The sequence below is a fragment of the Hylobates moloch genome, unplaced genomic scaffold (genome assembly GCF_009828535.3).
Source record: "Hylobates moloch isolate HMO894 unplaced genomic scaffold, HMol_V3 SCAFFOLD_21, whole genome shotgun sequence".
Lineage (NCBI taxonomy): Eukaryota > Metazoa > Chordata > Mammalia > Primates > Hylobatidae > Hylobates > Hylobates moloch.
The window spans coordinates 1,341,552-1,367,632 of record NW_026652296.1 but is presented as its reverse complement, the minus strand read 5'-3'; the positions used below and the strand labels follow the sequence as shown (position 1 = coordinate 1,367,632).

Sequence of the window (26,081 nt, the reverse complement as noted above, 5' to 3'; positions counted from 1 at the left end):
TTTTTTTTTTTCTGTTAACACATGAACATACACATAATTATATTCTTAGCTTCTAAAAGTTAGAGAAGTAACTTAGAAGATTGACAAGAATTTTTGCTACTTATTTAAATGAAGGTTGCGGCAACTTTGATTTGCCGCAAACCTGGAAGAGTTCGGCAAGAAGAGCATAAGGTAACTGGCTTTATCCTCAACTGACCTGCTTGGTGCTGTCAGCTAGGGGCTTTGTGCTGAGTATGGCCCTTTGGGACTGGAGGGATTACAGGGGAGGGTTGTGGACTAATTTAACATTCCCCTAACATGTTGGTTTAAGTAGTAAACAATTCAGATAAAGGTTAAATTACTGGTGTGGGAGATCTTGGGAAGAGCAGCAGCTCTGCTCCCAAATGGGTTTGGCAGCCAGGCACACACCATGTGCAGCTGGACACAACTGAAAATGCAGTTGAGTGGAACGTCCATCTGTCCACGTGGCCCTCATCACACGAGTTTCTTAAGGAGAACTACACACGTCTCCATTAAGTTGGAAAGCACTCAAGTAGTGGGTATTAGTAAGAAAACTGACCAAGGAGAGCCTTGAGTATTCCAAAACACGGCAGTCTAGCTGTGGACCCTGCAAGGGCGTCCTGGCAGTAGTGGTGGTCTCCCGAGGAGCGTCTGGGATGTAGTCGGCCTGCTTTATTTGGGAAGTAACTTTCCCCCCAACATGAAAGCAAACTAGTAACTACTTATAAAAGGCCAATTCATTTGAACACATTTTAGCATGTTGAGAGGAGCAAAAGCAGAACATTTTCTCTTGCCGCTGTCACCTTGATTGTTCCCACTAGGGGCAATCTTGGAGTGAAGAAACAGGTAAAGCGGGAAACTGCATTGTTGTACACATGCCTCACTGAGGGCTGGAAATAGGCCTGACATCAGTGAACAAAATTTACTTCCACGGTTCCTTCACTATGTCTCTTGAGTCTATTTTCAGGTGCATAGCATAGAAACAGCCCTTAGAGCTGTAGCGGACGGTGATAGGCAGGATTCAGGACACCGTGAGAGACCAGTGGAGGTCTGAGTGCCCCAGCTTCCCTAAACCGGCCAGCAGTACCGCGACAGGGCAGGCCACTTCATTGTCAACACCTATGCGAGGGCGAATGGTGGTTTTTTTTTTTAGTGATTTTTATAACCAGTTCCTTTCCCTGTGGGGAGCCATCCAGCACATAAGGTCGCTACACGGGGGCCTCTGGACAGTCCAGAACTGAGCAGACTTGGTCTCTTGCCCCATATTTTAATCCCTGTCCTGCTAAAACTTCCACTGGGGCAATTGGACGGGTTCTACAGAGAGTAGCGGAGTAGCACCATCCTCCGGGCGGGGGGGGGGCGGTGGCTGATTTTCTCCCTCACGTCTGCTCAGGCCCTGGTGCCACCCAGTGGCCAGCGGCGCTGTAGCACCCAAGCCAGCCAGCCTTCTGCTTTGGGGGAAATTGGCCGGTTAGAATGTGCTGCTGATCCCTGTGCACGACGACGACCTGCTTCATTCTGCAGTTGGCTGAAACCCAGACCTGGCAGCAACAGTTTCATCTGGGCCAGTGGCCTGGGCAGGCCCCCAGAATGTGGGAGCTAAAGGAGACAGCGCTGCAACCAAGGGGCAGAGAGGTGTGGGGAGGGGCAGGGGACCCTTGGCTCTCAGGCATCATTGCTGTGTGGTGTGACCAGGTCACCACCACTGCTGCCCCCAGGGAACCCAGCAGCGTGTAGGGGAGGCTCGTACCCTGACAGGGCCCTGTTTTTCTGCAGTGGGGTTTTTTCCCGGGTTGCTTGGAGTTGCTGCTTGCCCTTCTCTAAAGTTATACACAACGTAATAGTTCAAAGTGAATTTGGATGAACTTGCAAATTGAATTTTAGCTCTACTAAAAAGTTTCTGTCCCCATTTCAGCAGCAGCTGACCCAAGTTGAGCACCAGCCATGCTGTCTCACCTGGAGTGGAATGGGTGTGTGCTCGGGTCCCTGGAGCAGTTGCTGGATAGAACATGTCGGTTCAGAGCAGGAATGGGGCTTTCTGCGTGTTGCAGGACACTGCTCCCAGAGGCCTGGCTTGGAACATTCTGCCGTTCACCTGACTGCCCATTTCCATGCTCTTTAAAGCACAGATGAGGGATGACAAAGGTTGCTTTTAGAAAGGGAGCAGTTAATTTTCTAAAATAGCAATGGTTAAGGAAAGCTATCTCCTGCTTTTAAAATAAATAACGTTAATCTGCTGCCCCCACTCTTGGGTAATGGGTGGTTTTAATCCCATGTATTGGGAATACCCTAAAACTCATCTCTCAACTTGGGTTTTCCCTAAGTGAGGGAGAGAATACTGTAGTTACATGAGCAGAAATACCGAGCGTGGCCAGGACGTCTCATTCCAACACTTACGATCTGGAGAAATGGAGTTGATGTTTTTGAAGTTAGCATAAAACCCTAACTTGAAACAAGGTGAACGTTAAACATCATTAAAGATACCGTTCAGGTCACAGCACACAGGTGTTCTGTGTGTTACAGCCAAGGCATTTTGCCGAGGTTTCTGGAAATGCCTTAAGCCAGCTTTTTTTATAAGAGTTCTTTAAACGTGATATTAGAACACTCCACGGTTTCTAGTGCAGTCACTGAATTGGTTTGAGGCTTCAGTTTGAATCATGATGGTTGGCTTCCTGGCAGGTATCTGTTTGCCACCTCTGGAGACCAGGGCTTGGTTCCTGGTGCCTGCCTGGTGTCAGCTTCCTGCCTGTGTGCCTCCAGCGCCCTAGGCCTGCTGTGCCTTTTCATTCCATCCGCACCCCACCCCCTTGCTGCTTCCCCCAAGAAAAAGGGCCTTCACTGATTTTTATTTAACCTGAGTGACCTATTGCAACCCTGCAGGCAAGATGCTGCAGACCTGTGAGCTAAGTCTAAGGAGTTAAACTGAGGTGTTAAAAACAGATTTTCAAACACTAAGGTAGTGACTCCTTGGGTGTATAGACCTGATCTGATGACATAGTACATGTAGAATTAAAAGCAAACTTTCCTGGACAGATAAAAACTAGCTGTCACCTTTGTTCCTGTCTTGTTAGACATTGCCATTGTTTATAGTGCACTTTTAAGATCCAGCTCCAACAGGAATGAGTGTTTTGGGGTGCGGTTGTGGGTGAGGAGGCAGGGCTTGGCAGTGTTGCCAAGGGTGGGGTCCTGTGGCTGGACCACATCTAGCAAGGGGTAGGCAGGGGCCATGAGGTTAGAAGGGCCCTAAGATGAAAATACAGGATTTGCCTTTACTTAGTTACCATTAAAATGATGGTTAGGAAAGAACACATGGAAATCTCGAAAGTCAGGGCGAATATCTGTTAACAGTGACACCATTTTTTGGATCCATGTAGTACTGTTGCAAGTTTTGTAAAAATGGAAGGAATTGTCCTTATCTGGGAAGTTGGGAAGACTTGCAGCCCTGAGGCTGCTGCTTGATGGACTGGCTGCTGGGGAGGGCTAGCACCCGCTGTCAACGTGGCCAAACCTGGCAGCACGTGCGGGGAATCCTGCAGGACCAAGCTGGGGCAAGCTGTTGAATCAGGCCTTATTTGTAGAGTCTTGGCTCTTTCCTGAGCTTTCAGACTTACCTCATTTATTGAAAGCAGTCAGTAAGATGACAGTGGAGGAGTGCGGTTTTATTTTCAATCCTTGGGTAAAACTGAAGCGCTCTTGGGAGCATCTGTCACGTTCTCCCATTTAGGCCTTTGGGCGTTTTGGAGGCTTGCTGCTGCACGGATCCTTGGAAAAGCCTTTCCCCAGGAGGTGCCTTGTTTACTTAATCACCCGAGGTAGCTCCCAGGTCAGGCACTTGCCTGTAGAGCTGAGATGGCCTCTGCCGTCCTGGGGCCTTCACGGGGGCCCCCTATTCCCCAGGCGTTTCATTCTTTGCCCCACTAGCTGGATCCCTGGCCATCTGTCCCCTGGCACGCCGTCTGTCCCCTGCTCAAGGGTCTTTGGGCTCTGACAATCTCACGGGGTTATAAGGTGATTGATTCTCTACTGGCATAGAAAGCTTTTTGTGCAAGTTGAGGGGGTTTGATGTCTGAGCTTTTAATTATAATCCTTGTTTGGATTAAGACTTCACTTAATGGAATTACGGCCTGAGGGTTGTGAAGGGGCACATTTCTGTAACAGCATTGCCGCATTCTCTGCTGCTCACTCTTCACATAAAGGTGTGGCTGCTCTTCCTGTGGTGCAGGTGTATGCCAGCTTTCTATATTTTTATTACTGGCATCACCTCCAATGGTCTCCAGTCTGGAAGGACAACAAAGTGAGATGTGTAAACCCCACCCACCGGGCTGGGTGAGAGCCTGTTTTACCCTTCTAAACGATCTTTTTCACTGAAGTTTACAAAAGGTTTGCACTTAAATTAATAATGATAGTGCTGTTCTAAATCTGCCTTTTAAAAAGTGATAATAGGAAATTGTCCTTCAGTTTTGAAGCTTAGCTAGTGCTCAAGTCAAGCCTTTAATAACTAGAGTTTGCTGGTTGAAGGTAAAAGATGTAATAATGAAGCATTTTTCTTTCTGAAATAAAATGTAGTCACCGTCATAAGTGCTGCTGGCCGTCCTCCCTTACACTCTGAACATTAACACTTTCAAATCCTTTTCTCTGTGTATCCTATTCAGTAATGCCAGGTGGGCACTTACAGGTTTAAGGGTAAGTCTGCTTTTTAGAGTCAGGTGACAGCACCCCGTGGTGTCCTCCCTCACTCAGCGCTTGTGTTCTCCTTTGCAGCCACGAAGGAAGACCGGAGGTCCGAGGAGAAAGTGGCAGCCTCAAAGAAAACAGCCCCTCCAGGCTCCGCGGTGGGCAAGCAGCCTGCACCCAGAAACCTCGTGCCAAAGAAATCTTCTTTTGCTAATGTGGCAGCAGCCACACCAGCCATTAAAAAGCCACCCTCAGGTTTCAAGGGCACCATCCCCAAGAGGCCATGGCTCTCTGCTACCCCATCGAGTGGTGCTTCAGCTGCCAGGCAGTCCGGACCGGCACCTGCAGCGGCGACGGCTGCCTCCAAGAAGTTCCCCGGCTCCGCTGCTTTGGTGGGAGCCGTAAGGAAGCCAGTGGTACCTTCTGTTCCAATGGCCTCGCCAGCCCCAGGACGCCTCGGGGCTATGAGTGCTGCACCGTCGCAGCCAAATTCACAAATTCGGCAAAATATCAGACGCTCCTTAAAAGAGATTTTGTGGAAAAGGTGGGCTGTCCTGCTTGATTTCTTACCCATTAAAATGGAAGGGCTTTCATTAGAGTGTGGCTGCAGAATGGCCTCGCTGTTCAGAAAGTTTAATATACACAAGTGTTTATGTAGTTCCTTTTTTTTGTTCTGTTCAGAGTCAATGACAGCGATGACTTAATCATGACAGAAAACGAAGTAGGAAAAATTGCCCTCCATATTGAGAAGGAGATGTTTAACTTGTTTCAAGTTACAGATAATCGCTATAAGAGTAAATATCGCAGCATCATGTTCAACCTGAAGGACCCTAAAAATCAGGTGTGTGCCTGGTGTCGGTGCGTTGGAGTATTCCTGTTCTGTTCGCTGGGTGCTAAAGGGATAAAGCAATATTTTGAGATGTTTATGTCCTTTCCAGGAAAGCTAAGATGTTTCTTTCTCCTCTGTGACCCTTCTGCCAGCCCATGTATTGTTGTATTGGCATTGAGGGTCCTGGAAGCCCCTTCCCTTCCCTGCCTTAACTAGGGTCGTGTCCACTCCCTGGCTTCCCTGAAGTCCACCTTTTATCAGCAGATTAGTCTCCTCTAAACATTGCTGTACAGTTACAAGCCAGTCGCTTCACTGGGCTCCAAAATAAAGTCCAATTCTTTATCCCAGTATATGAGGGTGTCCATATTCTGGTTTCAGACAGCCTTTTCCACCTTATTTTCTCATACTCCTCATCAGCCGAGTGAGCCTGATGGTTTGGGCTGCTTGAGTGAGTTCTCACCACTTGGAGCAGGGGCTGCTCACGCCCAGGCTGTGGGATCAGTCCTTCCTCACTGCAACATGGGCCGTGCGACAAGGACAGAAACTCCAGCTGGGAGGGACAGGCCGCCTGCCTGGTGGTCTCTTGCTGCCGGGCTGACAGCCTTCCGGTGTTCTCTCTGCATCGGCCTCCAAGCTCCTCCCTGTTTAGAATTTTAGGACATTGAAATACCCTGACTGCATCTCACCATTGAACAGCCCCAAACAGAAATGATTTCTTCCTTCCTTTGCTCCTGACACTACCTTTTTGACTTGTGTCCACCTTGTGTACATAATTGTTTTTCCTGAGGTGTTGTGTGTTGTTTTTTTAGCAGAGCCAGTGCAGCACAGGCTGTGAAACCCACTATTTAACCTTATTCCCTGTGCTCTCTGGGCCCCCATTTGCTCACAGCAGGGATATCCCGGGGCGCACTCTCATAAGGCCATTTGGGGAGTTAAAAGAGGTCACACCCTGCAGGGAGGGCTCTGCCTAGTGCCACATGCAAGTGGGCTCTGAAGGCCTTTGTCCTGTGCCCGCTAAACTGGGCAGCTCTGTTGTCCATAAGCTCTTTGTATTGACAGATACAGGAATATTATTTGAGTAAATGAAAAATATTTGTTTATAGGGACTCTTCCATCGTGTTCTGCGTGAGGAAATCTCTTTGGCGAAACTTGTGAGACTGAAGCCAGAAGAACTTGTATCTAAAGAGCTTTCCACGTGGAAAGAGAGGCCAGCGAGATCTGTGAGTGCTGAGGGGCACCTGCAGAGGCACCCAGGACTTGAGTTTAATAGAAATAAATTCATAGACGGCTGCATGAGCGATGCTTTCCTCCTAGAAAACAAGGCCTAAGCTCTGTTTCATCTTTTTCATTTCAGGTGATGGAGTCCAGAACTAAACTGCACAATGAAAGCAAGAAGACGGTCCCCAGGCAGGAGGCCATCCCCGATCTGGAGGACTCTCCGCCAGTGTCGGATTCAGAGGTAAGTATTCGGGAGTTTTTGTGTTCACCAAGAATAGACTAATCCATCCCAAATGTTTTGAGGTTATCTTAAATTACTGGGCAGGACACTGAGCTTACAGCAGGTGTATGTCATTGTGGCATTCCTCAGTCCTTGTATTCGGTGGTCCTTTTTTCTCTCCCATGCGTCTGAATCCCATGAGACTGCTTTTCTTGTGTGTTGTTAATTTGGAGCTGAGTTTCAAGAAGAAACAACCTCACTTTTTTTCTTTTTCTTTTAGGAACAGCAAGAGTCAGCACGTGCTGTCCCTGAGAAGAGCACAGCGCCGCTCCTTGATGTCTTCAGCAGCATGTTGAAAGACACCACCAGTCAGCACCGCGCACATCTCTTCGATCTCAACTGTAAAATTTGCACAGGTGAGCACAGTTTAGGGGATGGAGGCTTGGAGCTGAGACTAAACTTGATTTTGTTAAAAATCACTGAACCTTCTAAAAGCAACCGCACGTAAGCTTAAACAGGCAGAAAGGCCAGAGTGATTTCCTGCCCTGCCTTTAGAGTATTGCTTTCGGCTTTGTGTGAGAAACACCCGTGTGCCGGCTGGGTTTCTCACAGAGCCTTTCCTCGCCTTCTTCAGGCCAGGTTCCCTCCGCAGAAGATGAGCCAGCTCCAAAAAAACAAAAATTGTCAGCTTCTGTTAAGAAAGAAGATTTAAAATCGAAGCATGACAGCTCTGCACCTGACCCAGCTCCTGATTCAGCTGATGAGATGATTCCGGAGGCTGTGCCTGAAGTTGCCTCTGAGCCAGGCCTGGAAAGTGCTTCTCATCCAAATGTGGACAGAACATATTTCCCTGGGCCTCCAGGAGATAGCCATCCTGAGTCCTCCCCACTGGAAGACCTGTCCCCCTGCCCAGCCTCCTGTGGGAGCGGGGTGGTCACCACCGTCACAGTGTCCGGCCGGGACCCCAGGACCGCTCCAGGCAGTTCATGCACAGCCGTGGCCTCCGCAGCATCCCGCCCAGACAGCACCCACATGGTGGAAGCCAGACAGGATGTGCCGAAGCCTGTCTTGACTTCTGTGATGGTGCCCAAGTCCATACTAGCTAAGCCATCCTCATCTCCTGACCCAAGATACTTGTCAGTTCCTCCGTCACCAAATATCAGGTGCGTACTTCAGGTGTGGTCTGAACGAGCCAAACTTTTTTTTAGATTAACAAAAGGAAAGATAACTGGTGATTAAATAGTTGAAATCGGAAATGTAACCTGAAATACAGCTTCACTCTTTCATCTTTTAAAAAGCCCCAGTTGTAGGGTGCCTTATTGTCCTTTTGGAAGTAGAGATCTTAGAAATCTACATTTAAATTTGTGCTCATCCAGTTTTGTTGCCTATTCACTTTATTTTTCTTTAACCAAAATGTCTGTATCATTTTAATTAAAGTAAGTAATGGGCAAAAGTAAGCTACCAAAAACATAAAACTTGCAAGAGTTCACTTTTGCTTTTACATGTGAAGCTGGGCACAGTGGCTCACACCTGTCATCCCAGCATGTGCTTGAGCCCAGGAGTTTGAAACCAGCCTGAGCAACATGGCAAAACCCCATCTCTACAAAAAAGACAAAAATTAGCCAGGTGTGGTAATGCACGCCTGTAGTCCCAACTACTTGAAAGGCTGAGGTGGGAGGATCACCTGAGCCTGGGAGGCAGAGACTGCAGCCAGCTGTATTGCACCACTGCACTCCAGCCTGCACGACAGAATGAGATCCTGTCTCAAAAAAAAAAGGCTTTTTCTACTTTTGAAATTCCCATTGCACAGAGAGACATTGACTTTCTTTTATGGTTTTGTTTTACAGCACTTCAGAATCACGTTCCCCTCCAGAGGGAGACACGACCCTCTTTTTGTCTCGACTCAGCACCATTTGGAAAGGATTTATTAACATGCAGAGTGTGGCAAAATTTGTCACTAAGGCGTATCCTGTCTCTGGGTGTTTTGATTACCTCAGTGAGGTTAGAACCAAGAAAATGTGTGTGCGTGTGTGTGTCTTCCATAGGAGCTTCTAAACTAGAGTCAAACACATGACTTTCTCCCTTAATTCAGGAGATAGGAGAGGAGCAGAAATGCGTGACGCTCTTGCAACTGGCTGTCTGGATGCAGAAACGCCTCTAAATGCAAAGTGGCGATAGTTGTGATGAGTCCGCAGGTTCAGCAGTTTGGACAGGGTCAGAAATGTGAGCCTGCAGTCTGGCCTCTCAGTGATCGGTTTCGCTGGGGCACTGACCAGATGGCTGTGCGCACAGCCACCAGCACAGCCAGGTGTTTGGAGCCTGCTTTACACACACCTGGCCACTTGCGGGGTGGTGCATATGACCCCATGGCAGGCCTTTTAGTTTTCACAATTAACCAGAAAACAGCACTAGCATTTATGACTTTAATGGCTCATATGTGAATTGTTACTCTCTGTGTATGTACATAGAGACAGCATAGAAGTGTTGGGCAGTAATTTCTAAACAATCTCATTTGGCAGAAGGTTGGCATCATACCCCCCTTGGATTTGGTAACTTGTAATCCTGGATTTAATACATTTAATACAAGTATGGCTATTTTCCTTGGAATAGTTGTAGTCTTCTTGAATCTTGGGTAGTATGGTGCCTTCACATGACTGCATTCATCTTTATGTGATTATTACAGTTCAAAGTGATTTACGCAAAGTACTTTTTGTTTAGGATTTGCCTGACACAATTCACATTGGTGGGAGGATCGCACCGAAGACAGTTTGGGATTATGTTGGCAAACTCAAGTCTTCTGTGTCTAAGGTACCTGCTTATAGTATAAATTCTGCAACCATGGAAAATTGTGTTTATTTAAACACATCTTTTTTTAACCTCTCGTTTTGATGGGTTAACACTTCAAATGTTAGCCTGTAGCTTACTAGATATTTCCAGGTGAATGTTAAAAATTAAGTTTTGCAGTGAGCTGAGATCGCACCACTGCACTCCAGCCTGGGAGACAGAGCAAGACTGTCTCAAAAAAAAAAAAAAAAAAAAAAAAAAAAAGGTTTATATAGTTGTATTACTGTGTGAAGGTGTTTGAGTATACAGTGGTAGAAGGTTGTTTCTGATTTATTACAATGTATGTGCAGTTACATTTTAGTAAGAAATATGTAAGTTTTATTTTTTTTTATGATTGAAGGAGCAGAAGGTGTGTTTTGCAGGGGTGATCAGGCTCAGGGCACTCAACCTGGGCTCTTGAACGGTCCTGGTTTTCTGGGACCCCCTGAGATTTAGCTACAGCTGTATGTGTCTGTGGTTTTCTCTGGGGAATCTGTAGTCTTCGTCAGGTTCACGAAAGGGCTAGACCCTGTTGTCTAGTTTAACCCTCCTCTGGGGAGGGGCACAGACAGCCATTGCAGATCATGCAGCTGGTTCCTCGTGACTGGGGCCATCGTGCATGTAGGAAAAGCCGGCTCTGCTCCAGACACTGCTGGGCTCATATGTCACGCGAATTGCCTCACTGAGACAGGAGCTCTGTGAGATCGTGGCTGTGAGTAGGAGAGATTTGACAAGGTTTCCTGTTTGAAAGCAGGATGTGAATCGGGCATGTGATGCTTGAGCCGCATTTTCTTTATGAGTGCTTCCCACTCTTCCATTGCAGGAGCTCTGTCTGATCCGCTTCCACCCCGCCACAGAGGAAGAGGAGGTCGCCTATATCTCTCTCTACTCCTATTTTAGCAGCCGTGGCCGCTTTGGTGTTGTAGCTAATAACAACAGGCATGTCAAGGACCTCTACCTGATCCCGCTGAGCGCCCAGGACCCTGTTCCATCCAAACTCTTGCCCTTTGAGGGACCAGGTAAGCGCCGGCTTTCTGGGTGGAGGTGAGACCCACCTGCACCTGCACCCCTTCTCCCACTGACGTGCCCTGCTGAGTCCTGACCAGCCCAGGGCTCTCTAGGAGCAGGAGTTAGCACAGACGCAGCGGTTAGCAATAGGATTCATCTTTGAGGGCGTAGGACTGTGGCACGAGAAGTACCCCTGATTCACAGCATAAATTGTCTTAGGAGAGTGTTAGAGAGGGAAAAACCCACAGCCTGCAACCAGCTCATCTTGGCCTCAGGTCAGAGAAGACTGTGCGCAGGAGCCCGAGGCTCAGCCAGAAAGGGAGGTGACACTCCCAGCGGCCCTGCTCTTTCTTCTAGATAGACTTGGGAGTCAGCACACACCAGGAAGTGGCTTCATCAGGGGTCACTTCTCTAACAGGGATGGATTTCCAGGAGACTTAAAAATAATGACATGGAAAACTATTTCTAGAAATAATTATTTTAAAATCTGCGGCTCAAATTGTAATAGGTTCATTCATCTTTGGCAAGCTACTTTGTGTTTGCACATTCCTTGGAATGTACTGTATTTAAACAATTATTTACAAATAGCCTAAAATACATCTTCTTTGTCAAGGGTTGAGGGTGATTCCAGGGGCCACATGCTCTGTTAGTGACCAGCTCTTTCACAGCCCCTTAGAAGAAGCTGATGTGACTTCAGTTAGGGATTAGTATCTGATGCCCAACTGAAGTGTCTCCTTGGCCATGCAGTCCCCAGAGGATCGGTGTTCTCTAAAAGTGGGTGTGTGGATCACACAGTGTCCTCTGAAGTGCTTCGTCATAAAGGCAGGTGCTGTCTAGACCCTGTGCCTCAGTGCCCTCTGCCCCTGTCACCAGGCCTCGGCGGGTTCCTGCCATAGCTGTGCAGGGTGCTCCCACCCACACCCCTCATGCCACACCCTAGCTAGCTGGGGTCCTGTAGGGGCCACTCCACATCTTGGGCGGGACTTCTGTTGCCCCAGGCACAGCGCGTGTTCCTACTGGAGCCCATTCTTCACAGCTGGAGTGGGCTCGGCCTATGCCTGTGTTGTGGAATTACATGTCCATAAAGGGATTGGTTGGTATCAGTAATTTCAGGGTGAAATATTTGCTGGCATGGTGCATTAAATTATTTTAGTGCCAGATAAATTTTTAAAAGCAAAGTGCTTTAGTGTGTCCCCTCAAATCCTACTTGGGATAAAGAGATGCCACCTAATGGGTGGCAGAAAGGATCCTGGTAGAGGTTCTTGGTGTTGCTTGTGAAGAGTCTGGCCAGCTCCACGTGACCAGGGAGAGGAAAAGCCCGGCCCTCCTGGAAGTGAAGACCGAGAAGCTGACCTCTCCGGCACCTGTGAAGACCCACTGGTCAGTTGCAAGTGCAACAGTGTGTGTGCAGTCAGTGCAGACACTGCAGCACCTCAGCGCCTCCCTACTGGGGTGAAAAGAGCACTTTTTATTTACACAAACATGAATTCATAGATAGCGAGCCTCCCCTTTTTAAAAAAATTGAAGCGATATTTCATCCTTTTTTGAACTCCTCTCCCTACTCCATTTCCAAACTTGGAGCTGTCAGGTGAGCACAGGTTGTAGGGTGGGTGTTGAGCGAGCCCCGGTGCATGCCGGGCATGGGGTTCCCCACAGTGGGCAGTGACGGGGCCCAGGGAGGCCACCAGAGGAGCGGCACCCCCATTCTCCCCACAGCAAGGGCTGGCTGTGCAGGTGCAGCCCTGGGGCAGAGGGAGAGGACAGGTCTCCCAGCACCTCCCGGATGGCACCGGGACAAGGAGGGCGGGGCTGGGGTCACTCACCTTGTCTGCTGAGTGCGATGGCGCCAACCACCCACACTGTCAGCTCCGCGACCAGCTGGGGGAACGTCACACTCGCCCACCAAGGCACTTGCTGAGGTCACGACGCCGCCTGACAGGGACACACAAAAGCCCCGGGGACTTTGATCCACGATATAGAGCAGAGGCGTCTGGGTAAAGTAACACAGGGCGAGGGACTTTAGAAAAGTAACAGCTAGTGAAACCTTTCCATACACTTCAGAGATGTTTTAACTTAAGACTTCAGTATAATGTTACATTCTCCTGATGTCCTTGTTGACATGAATACATATGCGTGAAATCTCACACACTTCCATGGTCACTAAACAGCCTTGACCCCGGGCCAGGCCATCAGGTACTTGGCCCGCTTCACATACTGATTACTTGACTTGGCGTTTTCTAGATATAAACATGTACATGTGTGTCCTGGCTTTGTGGTGTAAATGTGTAGTGTGTGCGTGTGTGTGTGTGTGTGTGTGTGTGTGTAAAGCTAGGTCCTGGCACGTTTCCCCTGTCTCAGCGGACCCTGTCCTCACGGAGATAGCCCAGAAGCCCTTGGACAGCACAGGCCACACCTGAGGGCGCTGATGGTGGTGACTCCACAGAGCTGTGGTCAGGGGTGAGCGTGTGCTGCGCGGCTTGGAGTCACGCCCCCGGAAGTGCTGGGCGAGGGTGTGCAGGACCCAGCTCCGTTCCAGAGCCTCAGTTCTCTGCAGCACAGGCCTGAAGGAGACCTGGCGCCCCAGCCTTGAGCTGCCCGTCTGCATCAGGGCACTGATGCGGGAGCATCTTCCCCTGGGGATGTTAAGGAGAAGGTCCTGTTGGGGGTAGAGATTCACGCAGAAAAGAGTGACTGACTCGTCCATGTGCCTCAGTTTATACCACACAATTGCAGGTGTCCCTGCCTCCCACACATGGGGACCTAGTGGGTTTTGACAGCGTAGTGTCCAGTCCAGCCCCCTCAGTGCTTGCTGTTCACACTTAAGCAAGTGAAGGTCCGAAGGTGCCCAGCTGTGCCCTCAGGGGAAACCAAGTCACCCGCCCCGTCAGCATTTGGCCCTTGTCGGGCAGTGAGAGTGGAGCTGCCCCCGCAGCACCCTCGGGAGCCATGCAGCTCACAGCAGTAGCTGGATCTCCCTGAGGACATTTGTCCTTGCGTATCTTAATGATTTGTCCACAAAAACTCAGCATCACTGGGGGGGCAGCTGGGAGGCCTGGGTCCAGGTGACCTTCTCCACCTAGATGTTCACCCCACTCGGTTCCAACTTTACCAACAGGCCCCCCGCAGGGACTTGGGGTCGCAGAGTCCCGGCCTGTCTCAGGGCCTTGTTCATGGAGGGGAGATGAGTCAGGTTGAAAGCTCATCGTGTAGGGTTCTGTGCGGGGCCCTTACAGGACCTGACCGCAGCCAAGATGCCTGCCTGTTAACCATGCCCAGCCCCCGTCATTTCCGCGTGAAGCCGCAGGCCTCGGAGCCTTGGTCTGAAACGCCTGTCGAGTAACCTTGGTCCATAAACGTGGGTGCACAGTCTGTTCTCCCCAAGTACAGGGCAGGAGGAAACACCGCCCTCTGTAGCTGCGGAATGGAAAGGGCTCTTTTCTCTGAGGTCTTTATACGTTAGAAAGCTCTTCTGGGAAGGATGTTTGAATCCATAGTGTCTCTCTGTATTCACTTTTAACTGCTTTCTAAATTAGCTGAGAAATTCTGACTTGAAATATTGTCAGGTAAGCATTTCTTCAGTTTTCATGTGTGTATGTAACAGTAGCTTTGCATGGAAATTGTAATCAGAGTCAAATACAGTATTGAATGGAATGTACTGCCTTCTCCTCCTAAATCAATAAACATATTTCATGGAAACTGGTCCTTGTTTGTTTGAATTGGAACCATTTGGTGGCTCCTGGTCACCTATCCTAGGCCCCCGTTTGCTTTCCATAAGCCAGCGCAGCGTACCCTGGTGGTGTCCCCAGCCCTGCAGCCCACCCAGCAGCTGCTGGAGCTGACGCAGTGCAGGCTGGTGCTGCCCTGGGGCCCTTCTCGGCACCCTGGCACCCAGAAGAAGATGGACATCACTCTCCTCTTACCTGAGACGTGCTGGACCCAGTGGCTTTGTTCAGGTCTTAGGGATTCCCAGTTGGAAAGAGGGAGGGTCTGTGTGTGTGTGAGTGGGTGTGTTTGGTGGGTTGGGGGAAGTCACTTCTTCCCACCTTAATTGCCAAGTCTTTCTATCCAAGTCATACTTCAGAACCCTTGTTGATTAACTTCCACACAGTTTCTGTTCCAGCAGGTGTGAACATTTTGTTTTGACAGATGCAGACCATTGAGAGAGTTTTCATTTTAAGTCACTGATAATGGGATGTGCTAGGTGGGTTTAGGGGTAAAGGCCTCATTGTGATAGTTTGGGGTTGGGAGGAGTCAGGTTTTGGATGGTTCATTTAGTAAGAGGGAGCGTCTTCCTGCAGCCTCAGGTTCAGTACCGAGGGCGCTTCCTGCACCCTAAGAAGCAGGTGTTCCCTTTGCCAACTGCCTTGTCCCTCAGTCCCTGTTGCGACACACCTGGACACAGATCCTGGTTTTGGTCTTGGCCCACACAGCTTTTCGAATACACCCTTTATCTTCAGTTTCTTGAGTTCTTTTCCTGTGCGTGTGGTCTGATTCTGACCGCTGAGTCCAGACCCCTCCGTCATGAATACGCAAAGGACACAGACATGGTGCTAAAAAGGCCTGTTTGCTTGCACGTGATACACCCTGAAGAAAGCCATTTGCCTTCTGGCCTTTCAGAGGGTGTTAGGGGAATGTCCACACCCTTGTTCCAGGCCTGATCAGTACCCTTCAGTGGAAGTGCAGGGGCACGTTTAGCTGTAGCTGGCATCTCCGGGCCCCGGCCCCTGGTTGCTTTATGAACTGAGGCCCTCAGTAGCCCTCAGGAGGGAGGTGGGTAAGTAAGCCTACCGTGCCCTGTGCCACCCGTGACCTGGCTGGTGCCAGCTTCGTGCAGGCCTCAGTCTCTGCACCTTCCAGGGGCACACTCCCTCCCAGGGCTCACACACACCATGGGGCAGCTGCCGAGGGGAGGGGCGAGCCTGGGAACAGCCCCTGGGCAACCTTGACTGCCCCTCCTGAGGTGGGGGCTCTGTGACTTTTTGACCTTACTGGTCTGCTGGACATGCCAGGCACTGGCAGGCACACCCTTTCCTCCCAGGGAAGACAGCTCCCAAGGTCCAGCCAAGCGAACTGCACTGCTCCTTCCATGAAGAGTTTATTTCCAAGGCGCCGGCCACATTTTATATATTCATGCAACCATAATAACAAACATGAGTTGGGTGACAAGATTTGACTGTTTCACAACGGGTGTGCCTTTTTGGACAGCCCAATTTAAATTTTAAATGGCAGGGAAATTCAGAACGAACACCCTTCTGACTGCAGCTTTATTCAGTCACCAGTGTTTGCAGATGAGAGCACCAAGAGCTGGGAGCATTTACACGTGCCAGCTGCGTGTTTGATGCCAATCTCCAGATGGTTGCTGTTTTCAAGACTAAAGAATCTTGCCAGGGCTGGGATATACTAATTATTTTTTTCATTAACAAGCAAGTTAGCCATTAAAAGTTTGAGTTGGAGTGACACACCACGAGACGGGACCATGTAACAGTGATTTTGTACATCACGCTGCCACCCTAACAGCCCTTTAGAAGCTGAGCGTCTCCCTTGGGTGGCATGTCCCCTCTGTGTCAGAGTCAGCACTAGGCTCCCCCAGGCGACTTCCCCACATGGGGCCCCACAAGCCCTACTGCACGGGGTCCTTCCTGAGGCCTTGCCCATGCCTGTGTCTGCTCCCCATGTCAGGTTCTGCAGGGAGAGGGCCTGGCTTACAGAGCCCGGCTTACAGGAACTCAGCCTGAGCCTCAGTGCCCTTCCCACCAGGGCGTGGTGGGCTCTGCAGGTGTATGGTCCAGGAAGGCCATAATAGCCAATTTCATAACCGACCATACCCGAAAAGTGGATTTGAGTAAGCTATGTAATAGCTTATTCAGTAAAAAGATAGCTATTGTGGTGAGAGAAGTACTATTTTAAAATATGTTTAACTCATGTTAATCAGAACATGAACTTGACAGGTTTGCTGAGCAGCAGAGCTCAGCTGTGCCCTTCGGTGTGGCCCGGCTGGTTTTCCTGCTTCCCTCCTCTTCTGCCCACCCAGCCCTTTCACTGGCACCGTGCTACTATCCGGGGGGACAGAGAATGAAGAGGAGGTGGAGGTGAGGTGCTGGGGTACCTCACCCCTCCTGCTCGAATCTCAGCTCTGGCCAGCAGCCTGTGACGAAGAGGCCTTTGGCCCTCTCTCCAGGAGGAAGGAAGCGTCCCATGGAGCAGGCTGGTCCCAACTCAGTCTGGCAGGCCTGGTATTCCTCCCTTCACCCATCTCCCGTGCTCAGCCTGTCCATCAATTCCTTAGTGGAATTTAGGGAGATTAACAACAAATGTATTTAGAACTACATGGTGGTGCCTGTCCAAACAACTACCTGAAGCGGTCTGTGATGATCTTTACATCACCGGAAGCACAGGAAATCATACTGGTTTTCATTGTATGGGGAAGAAAATCTGTAGTGTGAGCACCTTTTGTATACCACAGTCACGTTAAATTATCTGTACGTTGAGTTGTTACGGTTTAATCTCACATATTGTTACGTCGCTGCCGCTGAAACGTCCCGCCCACGTGTATCACTTTCCCTCAGCTCCTGTTTTGGGATGTGGGTTTTTATATTCCCCTTTGGCATTCTCGATTGATTATGAGTGTGGGGATGGTCGTTACTGGAATGTTAGTACTCCTGATCGAAGTTACCACAACTTACAACGTTGGGAATATCTTTGAATAATTTTTTTTTTTTTTAACTAATACTGTGCCTTAAAACCCCCAGTGCGTGTTGTCCACCTGCTGTGCTCTTTACCACCTGTTCGCTGAGCACCTCGGTGCTTTACGTGAGCACAGTGTCTGTCCTGTGTTTACCAAGACATGAGCCTTAGGGAGTCTTTGATATGTTGATGCTCACTGAATTTCTAAACCCAAAACATTTATTTTATCTTTTTTCCAAGACGGAGTCTCACTCTGTCGCCCAGGCTGGAGTTCAGTGGCACAGTCTCGGCTCACTGCAACCTCTGCCTCCCAGGTTCAAGCAATTCTGCCTCAAGCCTCCTGAGTAGCTGGGACTACAGGCACACGCCACTACGCCTGGCCAATTTTTGTTTTTTGTTTTGTTTTGTTTTGTTTTTGAGACAGAGTCTCACTCTGTCACCCAGGCTGGAGTGCAATGGCGTGATCTCAGCTCACTGCAACCTCCACCTCCTGGGTTCAAGCGATTTCTCCTGCCTCAGCCTCCTGAGTAGCTGGGACTACAGGTGTGCGCCACCACACCCAGTTAATTTTTGTATTTTTAGTAGAGACGGGGTTTCACCATGTTGGCCAGGATGGTCTTGATCTCTTGACCTCATGATCCGCCCACCTCAGCCTCCCAAAGTGCTGGGATTACAGGTGTGAGCCACCGCACCCGGCCCAGTTTTTGTATTCTTAGTAGAGAGGTGTGAGCCACCGCACCCGGCCCAGTTTTTGTATTCTTAGTAGAGACGGGGTTTCACCATGCTGGCCAGACTGGTCTCAAACTCTTGACTTCGTGATCCACCTGCCTTGGCCTCCCAAAGTGCTGGAATTACAGGCGTGAGCCACCATGCCCAGTCCAAAGCATTTATTTTAGCCATTTCATTTAATGCCGTTTTTCCTGTTCTGACACCAGAGACTAATGGATGACCTCATGACTTGTGCTTTATTGATGATTATGACTTTATTGATAATTTAATATTAGTATATTTAGAGTAATTATGTGTTGCAACTCCTAAGTTAAAGACAAAAAAGGGGCCGGGTGCGGTGGCTCATGCCTGTAATCCCAGCACTTTGGGAGGCCGAGGCAGGTGGATCACCTGAGGTGAGGAGTTCGAGACCAGCCTGGCCAACATGGTGAAACCTCTTATCTACTAAAAACACAAAAATTAGCCAGGCATGGTGGTGCATGCCTGTAATCCCAGCTACTCAGGAGGCTGAGACAGGAGAATTCTCCTGAACCTGGAAAGCAGAGGTTATAGTGAGCCGAGGTCGCGCTACTGCACTCCAGCCTGGGCAACAGAGCGAGACTCCATCTGAAAAAATAAATAAATAAATAAAAATGCTGTTTGTTACCCTCCCGGCAGTGGCAAGAGGGGAAGAAGAGCATAGCTGAGCTGTTGTGTTGAGGGCACGTGTGACAATGCCCTTTTCACCCCTGCAGGCTCACACCATGGCCTCCCTCCCCTCCTCACTACTGCTCTAGCATTACAGATAATTTATTTAAAATATGTAACAAATTCCGACGATTGGGATGAATTCCCTTGTGGATTGGGCCTTCGGTTCCATGGTTGGTGACGAGGGGTTAGTCGCCCCCTTCACATGGCTCCGGGAGGACTGGGTTGGTGCATTCCTGGCTCGGTGTGTTCCCAGCTGGTTCCCGGGGCAGTGTGTTCCCGGGGCAGTGCGTTTCTGGGACGGTGTGTTCCTGGGGCGGAATCGTCCAGGCTTTTGCAACTGTCTTGACACTTGATTTTATTTTGCCACAGAATGGCTTATTTCTGTCTATTAAACGTTCCCCATGAAAGCCCTTAATAAATTCACCTCTAAAGGGTAAAAGCTGGATTTAGATTCTAAAATTTGCACAAATATTTTGTTTTTCAGGTCTTGAGTCACCACGTCCGAATATAATTCTTGGGTTAGTAATCTGCCAAAAAATAAAACGTCCTGCAAACAGTGGAGAGTTAGACAAGATGGATGAAAAGCGGACCCGACTTCAACAGGAAGAAGTGGACGTTCCGGCCTATCCAAAAGTAACCACGGCCCCGCAGTCCGAAAAGAAGCCCTCCAAGTATCCACTCTACTCTGCAGACGCGGCCGTCAGCACCACACCTCCTGGGTCGCCGCCCCCTCCACCCCCTCTTCCAGAACCACCGGTGCTAAAAGTGCTGTCATCCCTCAAACCTGCAGCCACCAGCCCAGCCACAGCAGCCACAACATCAGCGGCAGCCTCCATGGCAGCTTCCTCCGCCGCTTCCTCTGCTTCCAAAACAGCATCACCGCTGGAGCACATCCTGCAGACTCTCTTTGGAAAGAAGAAATCATTCGACCCCTCTGCCAGAGAGCCTCCCGGGTCCAGCACAAGTCTCCCCCAGGAGCCCAAAACCACAGCAGAGGATGGGGTGCCGGCGCCTCCGCTGTTAGATCCGATCGTCCAGCAGTTCGGTCAGTTCTCAAAAGATAAGGCTCTGGAGGAAGAGGAGGACGACAGGCCATACGACCCCGAGGAGGAGTACGACCCAGAGAGGGCCTTCGACACTCAGCTTGTGGAACGAGGGCGGCGCCACGAGGTGGAAAGGGTTCCTGAAGCAGCTGCAGCCGAGCGGGAAGAGGTGGCCTATGACCCCGAGGATGAGACCATCTTAGAAGAAGCGAAAGTGACTGTTGATGACTTGCCCAACAGGATGTGTGCCGATGTGAGAAGGAATTCCATGGAGAGGCCTGCCGAGCCGGTGGCCGGGGCTGCCACGCCCTCCCTGGTGGAACAACAGAAGATGCTAGAAGAGCTGAACAAACAGATCGAGGAACAGAAGAGACAGCTGGAGGAGCAAGAAGAAGCTCTCAGGCAGCAGAGGGCCGCTGTCGGGGTCTCCATGGCCCACTTCTCGGTGTCGGACGCCTTGATGTCTCCGCCACCAAAGTCGTCCTTGCCCAAGGCGGAGCTGTCCCAGCAAGAGCCGCAGTCTGCAGACAAGCCCGCCTCACTGCCCCCCGCCAGCCAGGCGTCAAACCACAGAGACCCCCGGCAAGCGAGGCGCCTGGCCGCTGAGACCGGTGAGGGGGAGGGGGAGCCTCTCTCCAGGCTCCCGGCACGTGGTGCCCAGGGTGCCCTTCCCGAGAGAGATGCTTCCAGGGGCGGCCTTGTGGGCCAGGCGCCCGTGCCAGTCCCGGAGGAAAAGGAGCCAGCCTCTTCCCCCTGGGCTTCGGGCGAAAAGCCCCCAGCGGGGTCCGAGCAGGACGGCTGGAAGGCAGAGCCTGGGGAGGGCACCCGCCCCGCCACGGTTGGAGACAGCTCGGCCAGGCCTGCCCGGAGAGTGCTGCTGCCCACACCGCCCTGCGGCGCCCTGCAGCCTGGCTTCCCGCTGCAGCTCGACGGTGAGAGGGACCCTTTCACCAGCCCGGGGTTCGCGTCGCAGGACAAGGCTCTCGGCTCAGTCCAGTATGAGGACCCAAGAAATCTTCATTCTGCCGGAAGGAGCAGCAGCCCTGCAGGTGAAACAGAGGGGGACAGAGAGCCACAGGCCAGAGCCGGCGAGGGCACCGCCCCGCTCCCCCCACCAGGACAGAAAGTGGGGGGCTCTCAGCCCCCGTTTCCAGGTCAGCGGGAACCTGGACCTCATGCTTTGGGGGTGTCAGGGCTTCACGGCCCCAATTTCCCGGGACCAAGGGGGCCAGCCCCTCCGTTTGCAGAAGAGAATATCGCTTCTAACGATGGGCCACGAGGGCCTCCGCCAGCCAGATTCGGAGTCCAGAAAGGGTCTATCCCTTCCTTATTCTCGGGGCAACATGGGCCACCTCCTTATGGGGACAGCAGAGGCCCCTCACCCTCTTACCTTGGTGGACCACGAGGAGGGGCACCATCCCAATTTGAAGAACGCAAAGATCCCCATGGGGAGAAGAGGGAGTTCCAGGACGCCCCGTATAACGAGGTGACGGGCGCCCCCGCCCAGTTTGAAGGGTCAGAGCAAGCCCCGTTTCTGGGAAGCAGAGGCGGCGCGCCTTTCCAGTTCGGAGGCCAGAGAAGGCCGCTGCTGTCTCAGCTGAAAGGCCCCCGAGGCGGCCCCCCTCCCTCTCAGTTTGGAGGTCAGAGAGGACCACCCCCTGGTCATTTCGTGGGCCCAAGAGGGCCCCATCCTAGTCAGTTTGAAACTGCCCGGGGCCCTCATCCCAACCAGTTTGAAGGACCCAGAGGCCAAGCGCCTAACTTTATGCCAGGTCCCAGGGGCATTCAACCTCAGCAGTTCGAAGACCAGAGGGTCCATTCACCACCAAGATTCACAAACCAAAGGGCGCCTGCACCCCTGCAGTTTGGTGGACTACGGGGGTCTGCACCCTTTTCTGAAAAAAATGAGCAGACCCCTTCGCGATTTCACTTCCAGGGCCAGGCCCCGCAGGTGATGAAGCCGGGCCCCAGGCCCCTGCTGGAGCTTCCCAGCCACCCCCCGCAGCACCGGAAGGACCGCTGGGAGGAGGCCGGGCCGCCCTCCGCGCTCTCCTCCAGTGCGCCCGGACAGGGCCCCGAGGCCGACGGACAGTGGGCATCGGCCGACTTCCGAGAGGGGAAAGGCCACGAATACAGAAACCAGACTTTCGAAGGGAGGCAGAGAGAGCGGTTTGACGCGGGGCCCAAAGAGAAGCCGCTGGAGGAGCCCGACGCCCAGGGCCGGGCGTCCGAGGACAGAAGGAGAGAGCGCGAGCGCGGCCGAAACTGGAGCCGAGAGCGGGACTGGGACCGGGCCCGGGAGTGGGACCGACACCGGGACAAGGACTCCAGCCGAGACTGGGACAGAAACCGGGAGAGGAGCGCTAACCGCGACCGAGAGCGCGAGGCCGACCGGGGCAAGGAGTGGGACCGCAGCCGGGAGCGGAGCAGGAACCGAGAGCGCGAGCGAGACCGGAGGCGCGACCGGGACCGGTCCCGGAGCAGAGAGCGGGACCGAGACAAGGCCAGGGACAGGGAGCGGGGCCGCGACCGCAAGGACCGGAGCAAGAGCAAAGAGAGCGCTCGGGACCCGAAGCCCGAGACCTCGAGGGCCTCCGACCCTGGCACCGCCTCTCAGGCCTAGACGCCCCGGCCGGGCAGAGAGACCCTTTTTAAAGCCACGTTCGTAAAATGCGTTGAACAAATAGCTTTTGAAATAGCCACGATCTTAGATTCAGGATAGAATATTCTGGACTTAAACATTACTGTAATTTTGTGTAAATGGTTTCTTACAAGATTTCACATCTTTACAATTCTGATGCTTTTTTAAAAAACTAAACCTTAATATTTCCATTTAAAATTAAAGAAATGGGAAATTGCCTACAGAGCATATTGCTTTTCAGATCATAGTTATCTTTTCCAATAACTTTATTGTAAATTTTAAGGGAGTTTCATTGGACCCTAGAGCCATACCTTCACTGACGTCTCATCTGTTTGTGTTTCCAAAAGCTGCTTTTACAGGTCTTAGCCACTGTCCCGGAGGCCTGTGTGGGCGTGACCTGCAGGCGTCCCCCCTGCGGCTACGGGAGAAGTGTTAGTAGCTTGTATCTGGAGTCTTGAGAAGCACAAACCTTACAAATGCATCTTTCTTTTGTCATAAAATTTGAATTAACAATTTTCAACTGGGAAACAAAAACACATTTCTCAGTGTGCTCAGATTTTATATATCACCTTACGAATTTTTTCAAAAACATGATTTAAAGCAACATCTGTCCTAGCATAACTGTTGTATTTTAAATAACAGTTTATTGAAAAATGTTAAGCTTTACCAGCCTAAAAAAAAAGTAACAAACCAATTCAGTGTACTTTGGGGGCGAGGAGGAGTCCTCGATTTGAATAATCAGGAGTTTTGTTCGTCCAATTTCACATTCTGAGCAGTTCTTTTTTTTTTTTTTGAGACAGAGTCTTGCTCTGTCGCCCAGGCTGGAGTGCAGTGGCGCGATCTCGGCTCACTGCAGCCTCCACCTCCCGGGTTCAAGCAATTCTCCTGCCTCAGCCTCCTGAGTAGCTGAGATTACAGGCACCTGCCACCACGCCCAGCTAATTTTTTTGTATTTTTAGTAGAGACGGGGTTTCACCATGTTGGTCAGGCTGGTCTTGAACCCCTGACGTCGTGATCCACCCGCCTCGGCCTCCCAAAGTGCTGGGATTATAGGCATGAGCCACCGTGCCTGGCCCTGAGCAGTTCTTCTGTATCCCAGAAAAAGTACACTCAGCCCCAAACTGGTGTTTGTCAGACGAGACATTTAAAAGTTTGTCCGTGAAAGTGGAACAATACTTGTATAAAGTCTGAGATGGGAAATAGTGATGATTAGCTCCAGAACTGCGGATGAGGTAGGAAGCTGTTCACTGTGAAACAGTCTCTTGCTTGTCGCGTATTTTTCGAGTACTTCTGAAGTGTGAAGTAAAAAAATCTGGCTAATTTATTTGTACAAATACACTTTGATAATTTTTTATATTTTCATAAACTTACTTTTACAGATGTTAAATTAAAGAACTTCACTTGTTCTTTGGAGTCTTATTCCATTGTACGTCACTACAGATTTTTCACTTTACAGCAGAGATTTTTTAAGTTAAGGAAACATTGAGAACGTATCAGTTTGAGATGTTTGGTGTTGAAAGCCAAGTGTCCATAGGTTAAATTACATTAAAGTAGGTGTCACGTTCCAACATCTAGTACGATGTGAAGGTTTTGTTTAACATATAAAGCAAATTTTTCTAATTTAAATACACAAATGTAAAAATTAAGTGTGTTTCTTTAGTTTACTTGATAGAGATTCCTGTAAATTGTATTTTATATTGCGGAGGCTTCTATCACTGTACATGAGAACATGGAACGACCTAGGTTTTGTTACTCGCAGTAGAATAAACAGCTACAGGAAGTTTCTGTCTCGGGTCTTCATCAGCCTTTTTCTAACGCGGAGAAGTTTGGGGTCGTGCACGGACGCCCTGGCCACCCAGTTTCTTGTTGCTGGTTTGCCTGGGCGTGGGCACGAGTGCCCTTTGGACCCCTCCCTGAACTCATGCTGAGCGTAGGGTGAGACTGGCCGGGTGCGGGTCCCCACATCCTTCCGTCACGGGGCAGCTGTCTCGTTCCCTGTGGGGACCCAACACCATCCAGCTCTGCCGACAATGGGCAGGAAGGTCGAGCGGAGGGACTCACCCCCTTCAGACCCTCTCCTGGGACTGTCTAAGTGGGAGCCCGAGACCACTGCGACAGCCTCAACTGTGGTGAAGGAGTCTCATGGTTGGGGAGTGAGCCCCGAAGCCCCAGCCCATCCAGGCTGCAGCCGAGAGTGCACCCCGCTGACGGCCGGGCGTGCTGCTGCTGAGGGTGCAGGTGGGCAGTCGGGGTTGGCGGCCCAGACCCAGCAGTGCCAGTGGAGCAGACACGGTGGCCCACGTGCCTGCACACAGCGCAGCTGCAGGGACAGGCTCGGGGAGCTGGCGCGTGGCCTGCAAGCTTCCTCTGGTCGCCTGTGGGCCAGAGCTTGGCTTCCGAACAAGCGTATGGGTCCACAGCCCAGCCATGAGCAGACGCCGGTGGGACGTTCCTGCGCAGACCAGTGCAGGCCCCTTGGCCAAGTGTCTGGTGGGGCAGCAACAGCTCTGACCAGCCTCCTCCAACAGCTCCAGACCGTGACCTGTGCAGCCAAAGGGCTCACTGTGTGGAAACGTGGCGAGGAAGACCTAGCTCCAGTCCGCCCCTGGGCTCGGCCGCAGCCCGGTCAGCCACACGAAGCAGGGAAAGGCCCAGGCCCCGGAGCCCTGGCACCCACAGGCCACAGGGCACCACAGGGTCACTGAGCTGTAGCTCCCTGTTCTAGCACGGAGGCTGAGGCAGCTGTCAGGGGATAATAGAAAGAGCCATCTCACTTGAGAACTGGGCACGGGGGCCTCCAACAGGGGGTAACAAAGCAGCAAGCACCCTCCCTGCCCGCCCCCCACACCAGGCATCAGCGAGTCCCAGGGAGGAGGCGGCAGTGGGGACCGTGGCTGTGGCTGAGCTCGGGGGGCCTAACCAGAAGGGGAGAAAAGACCACATGAGACATGCCCAGACGGACAGTGACCTCAGCCCTCAGTGGCAGGGTAGGGCCAGTGAACAGGCTGCACCAGGGCGAGACTGGCTGGGTGCAGGTCCCCACACGCTGGGTCTGTCTTCCTGTGGGACACCTAGCAAAAGGGAGAAGAACCAAGCCTGCCCAAAATGTCACACCCAGCAGTCACTGCTGTCGTTATTTTGGTATTTTCCTTAATCTTTTTCTCTCTGCATCTAAATTTTGACAAAATCGGGGTCCCTCCAGCAGCACGCTGTGGCCTGGGGTTTGCTCCTCCTCCTCCGGCTGCTCTGCTGCTCCCAGCCGACCTCACTCCAGGGCTCAGGGGACCATGTGGGGACCCTGCTATTGGCTGAGTACGTCTGTTCCACAGGAGGCCGGGAGGCTCACTGGGCCTCCTCGGAGGAAAACCTGAACCAACTCCGTCATCTGCCTCCATAAACCACAGCTCTGCCTGGCATCTGGGCCTCCTGAAATGAATGTCCTTTCAGCTCCAGGGTCTAGTAATTCCTAAAAGGCCTGATTATTTCTCATCCCCGTTGCATAGACTCCTGATAAACAGAGGA

At 51.2% G+C, this 26,081-nt stretch overlaps 2 protein-coding genes across 2 annotated transcripts in view; one reads left to right on the top strand and one right to left on the bottom strand.

Annotated features, from left to right (window-relative positions):
* Positions 1-24,332, top strand: part of DIDO1 (death inducer-obliterator 1) — a 32,560-nt gene extending 8,228 nt beyond the window's left edge. Inside the window, exons 4-13 of the mRNA XM_032141997.2 lie at positions 4,762-5,218; positions 5,356-5,515; positions 6,607-6,723; positions 6,858-6,962; positions 7,222-7,357; positions 7,576-8,104; positions 8,789-8,942; positions 9,660-9,749; positions 10,588-10,783; positions 19,360-24,332. Coding sequence (XP_031997888.1) covers positions 4,762-5,218; positions 5,356-5,515; positions 6,607-6,723; positions 6,858-6,962; positions 7,222-7,357; positions 7,576-8,104; positions 8,789-8,942; positions 9,660-9,749; positions 10,588-10,783; positions 19,360-22,541 — 5,126 coding nt within the window. The 3' untranslated portion in view covers positions 22,542-24,332. The remainder of the gene's footprint in view (positions 1-4,761; positions 5,219-5,355; positions 5,516-6,606; positions 6,724-6,857; positions 6,963-7,221; positions 7,358-7,575; positions 8,105-8,788; positions 8,943-9,659; positions 9,750-10,587; positions 10,784-19,359) is intronic.
* A 347-nt stretch (positions 24,333-24,679) lies between these two features.
* The window catches only part of LOC131382246 (death-inducer obliterator 1-like), a 28,847-nt gene continuing 27,445 nt past the window's right edge, over positions 24,680-26,081 (bottom strand). The window contains exon 4 of the mRNA XM_058433262.1: positions 24,680-25,046. Within this exon, the coding sequence (XP_058289245.1) occupies positions 24,680-25,046 (367 nt within the window). The remainder of the gene's footprint in view (positions 25,047-26,081) is intronic.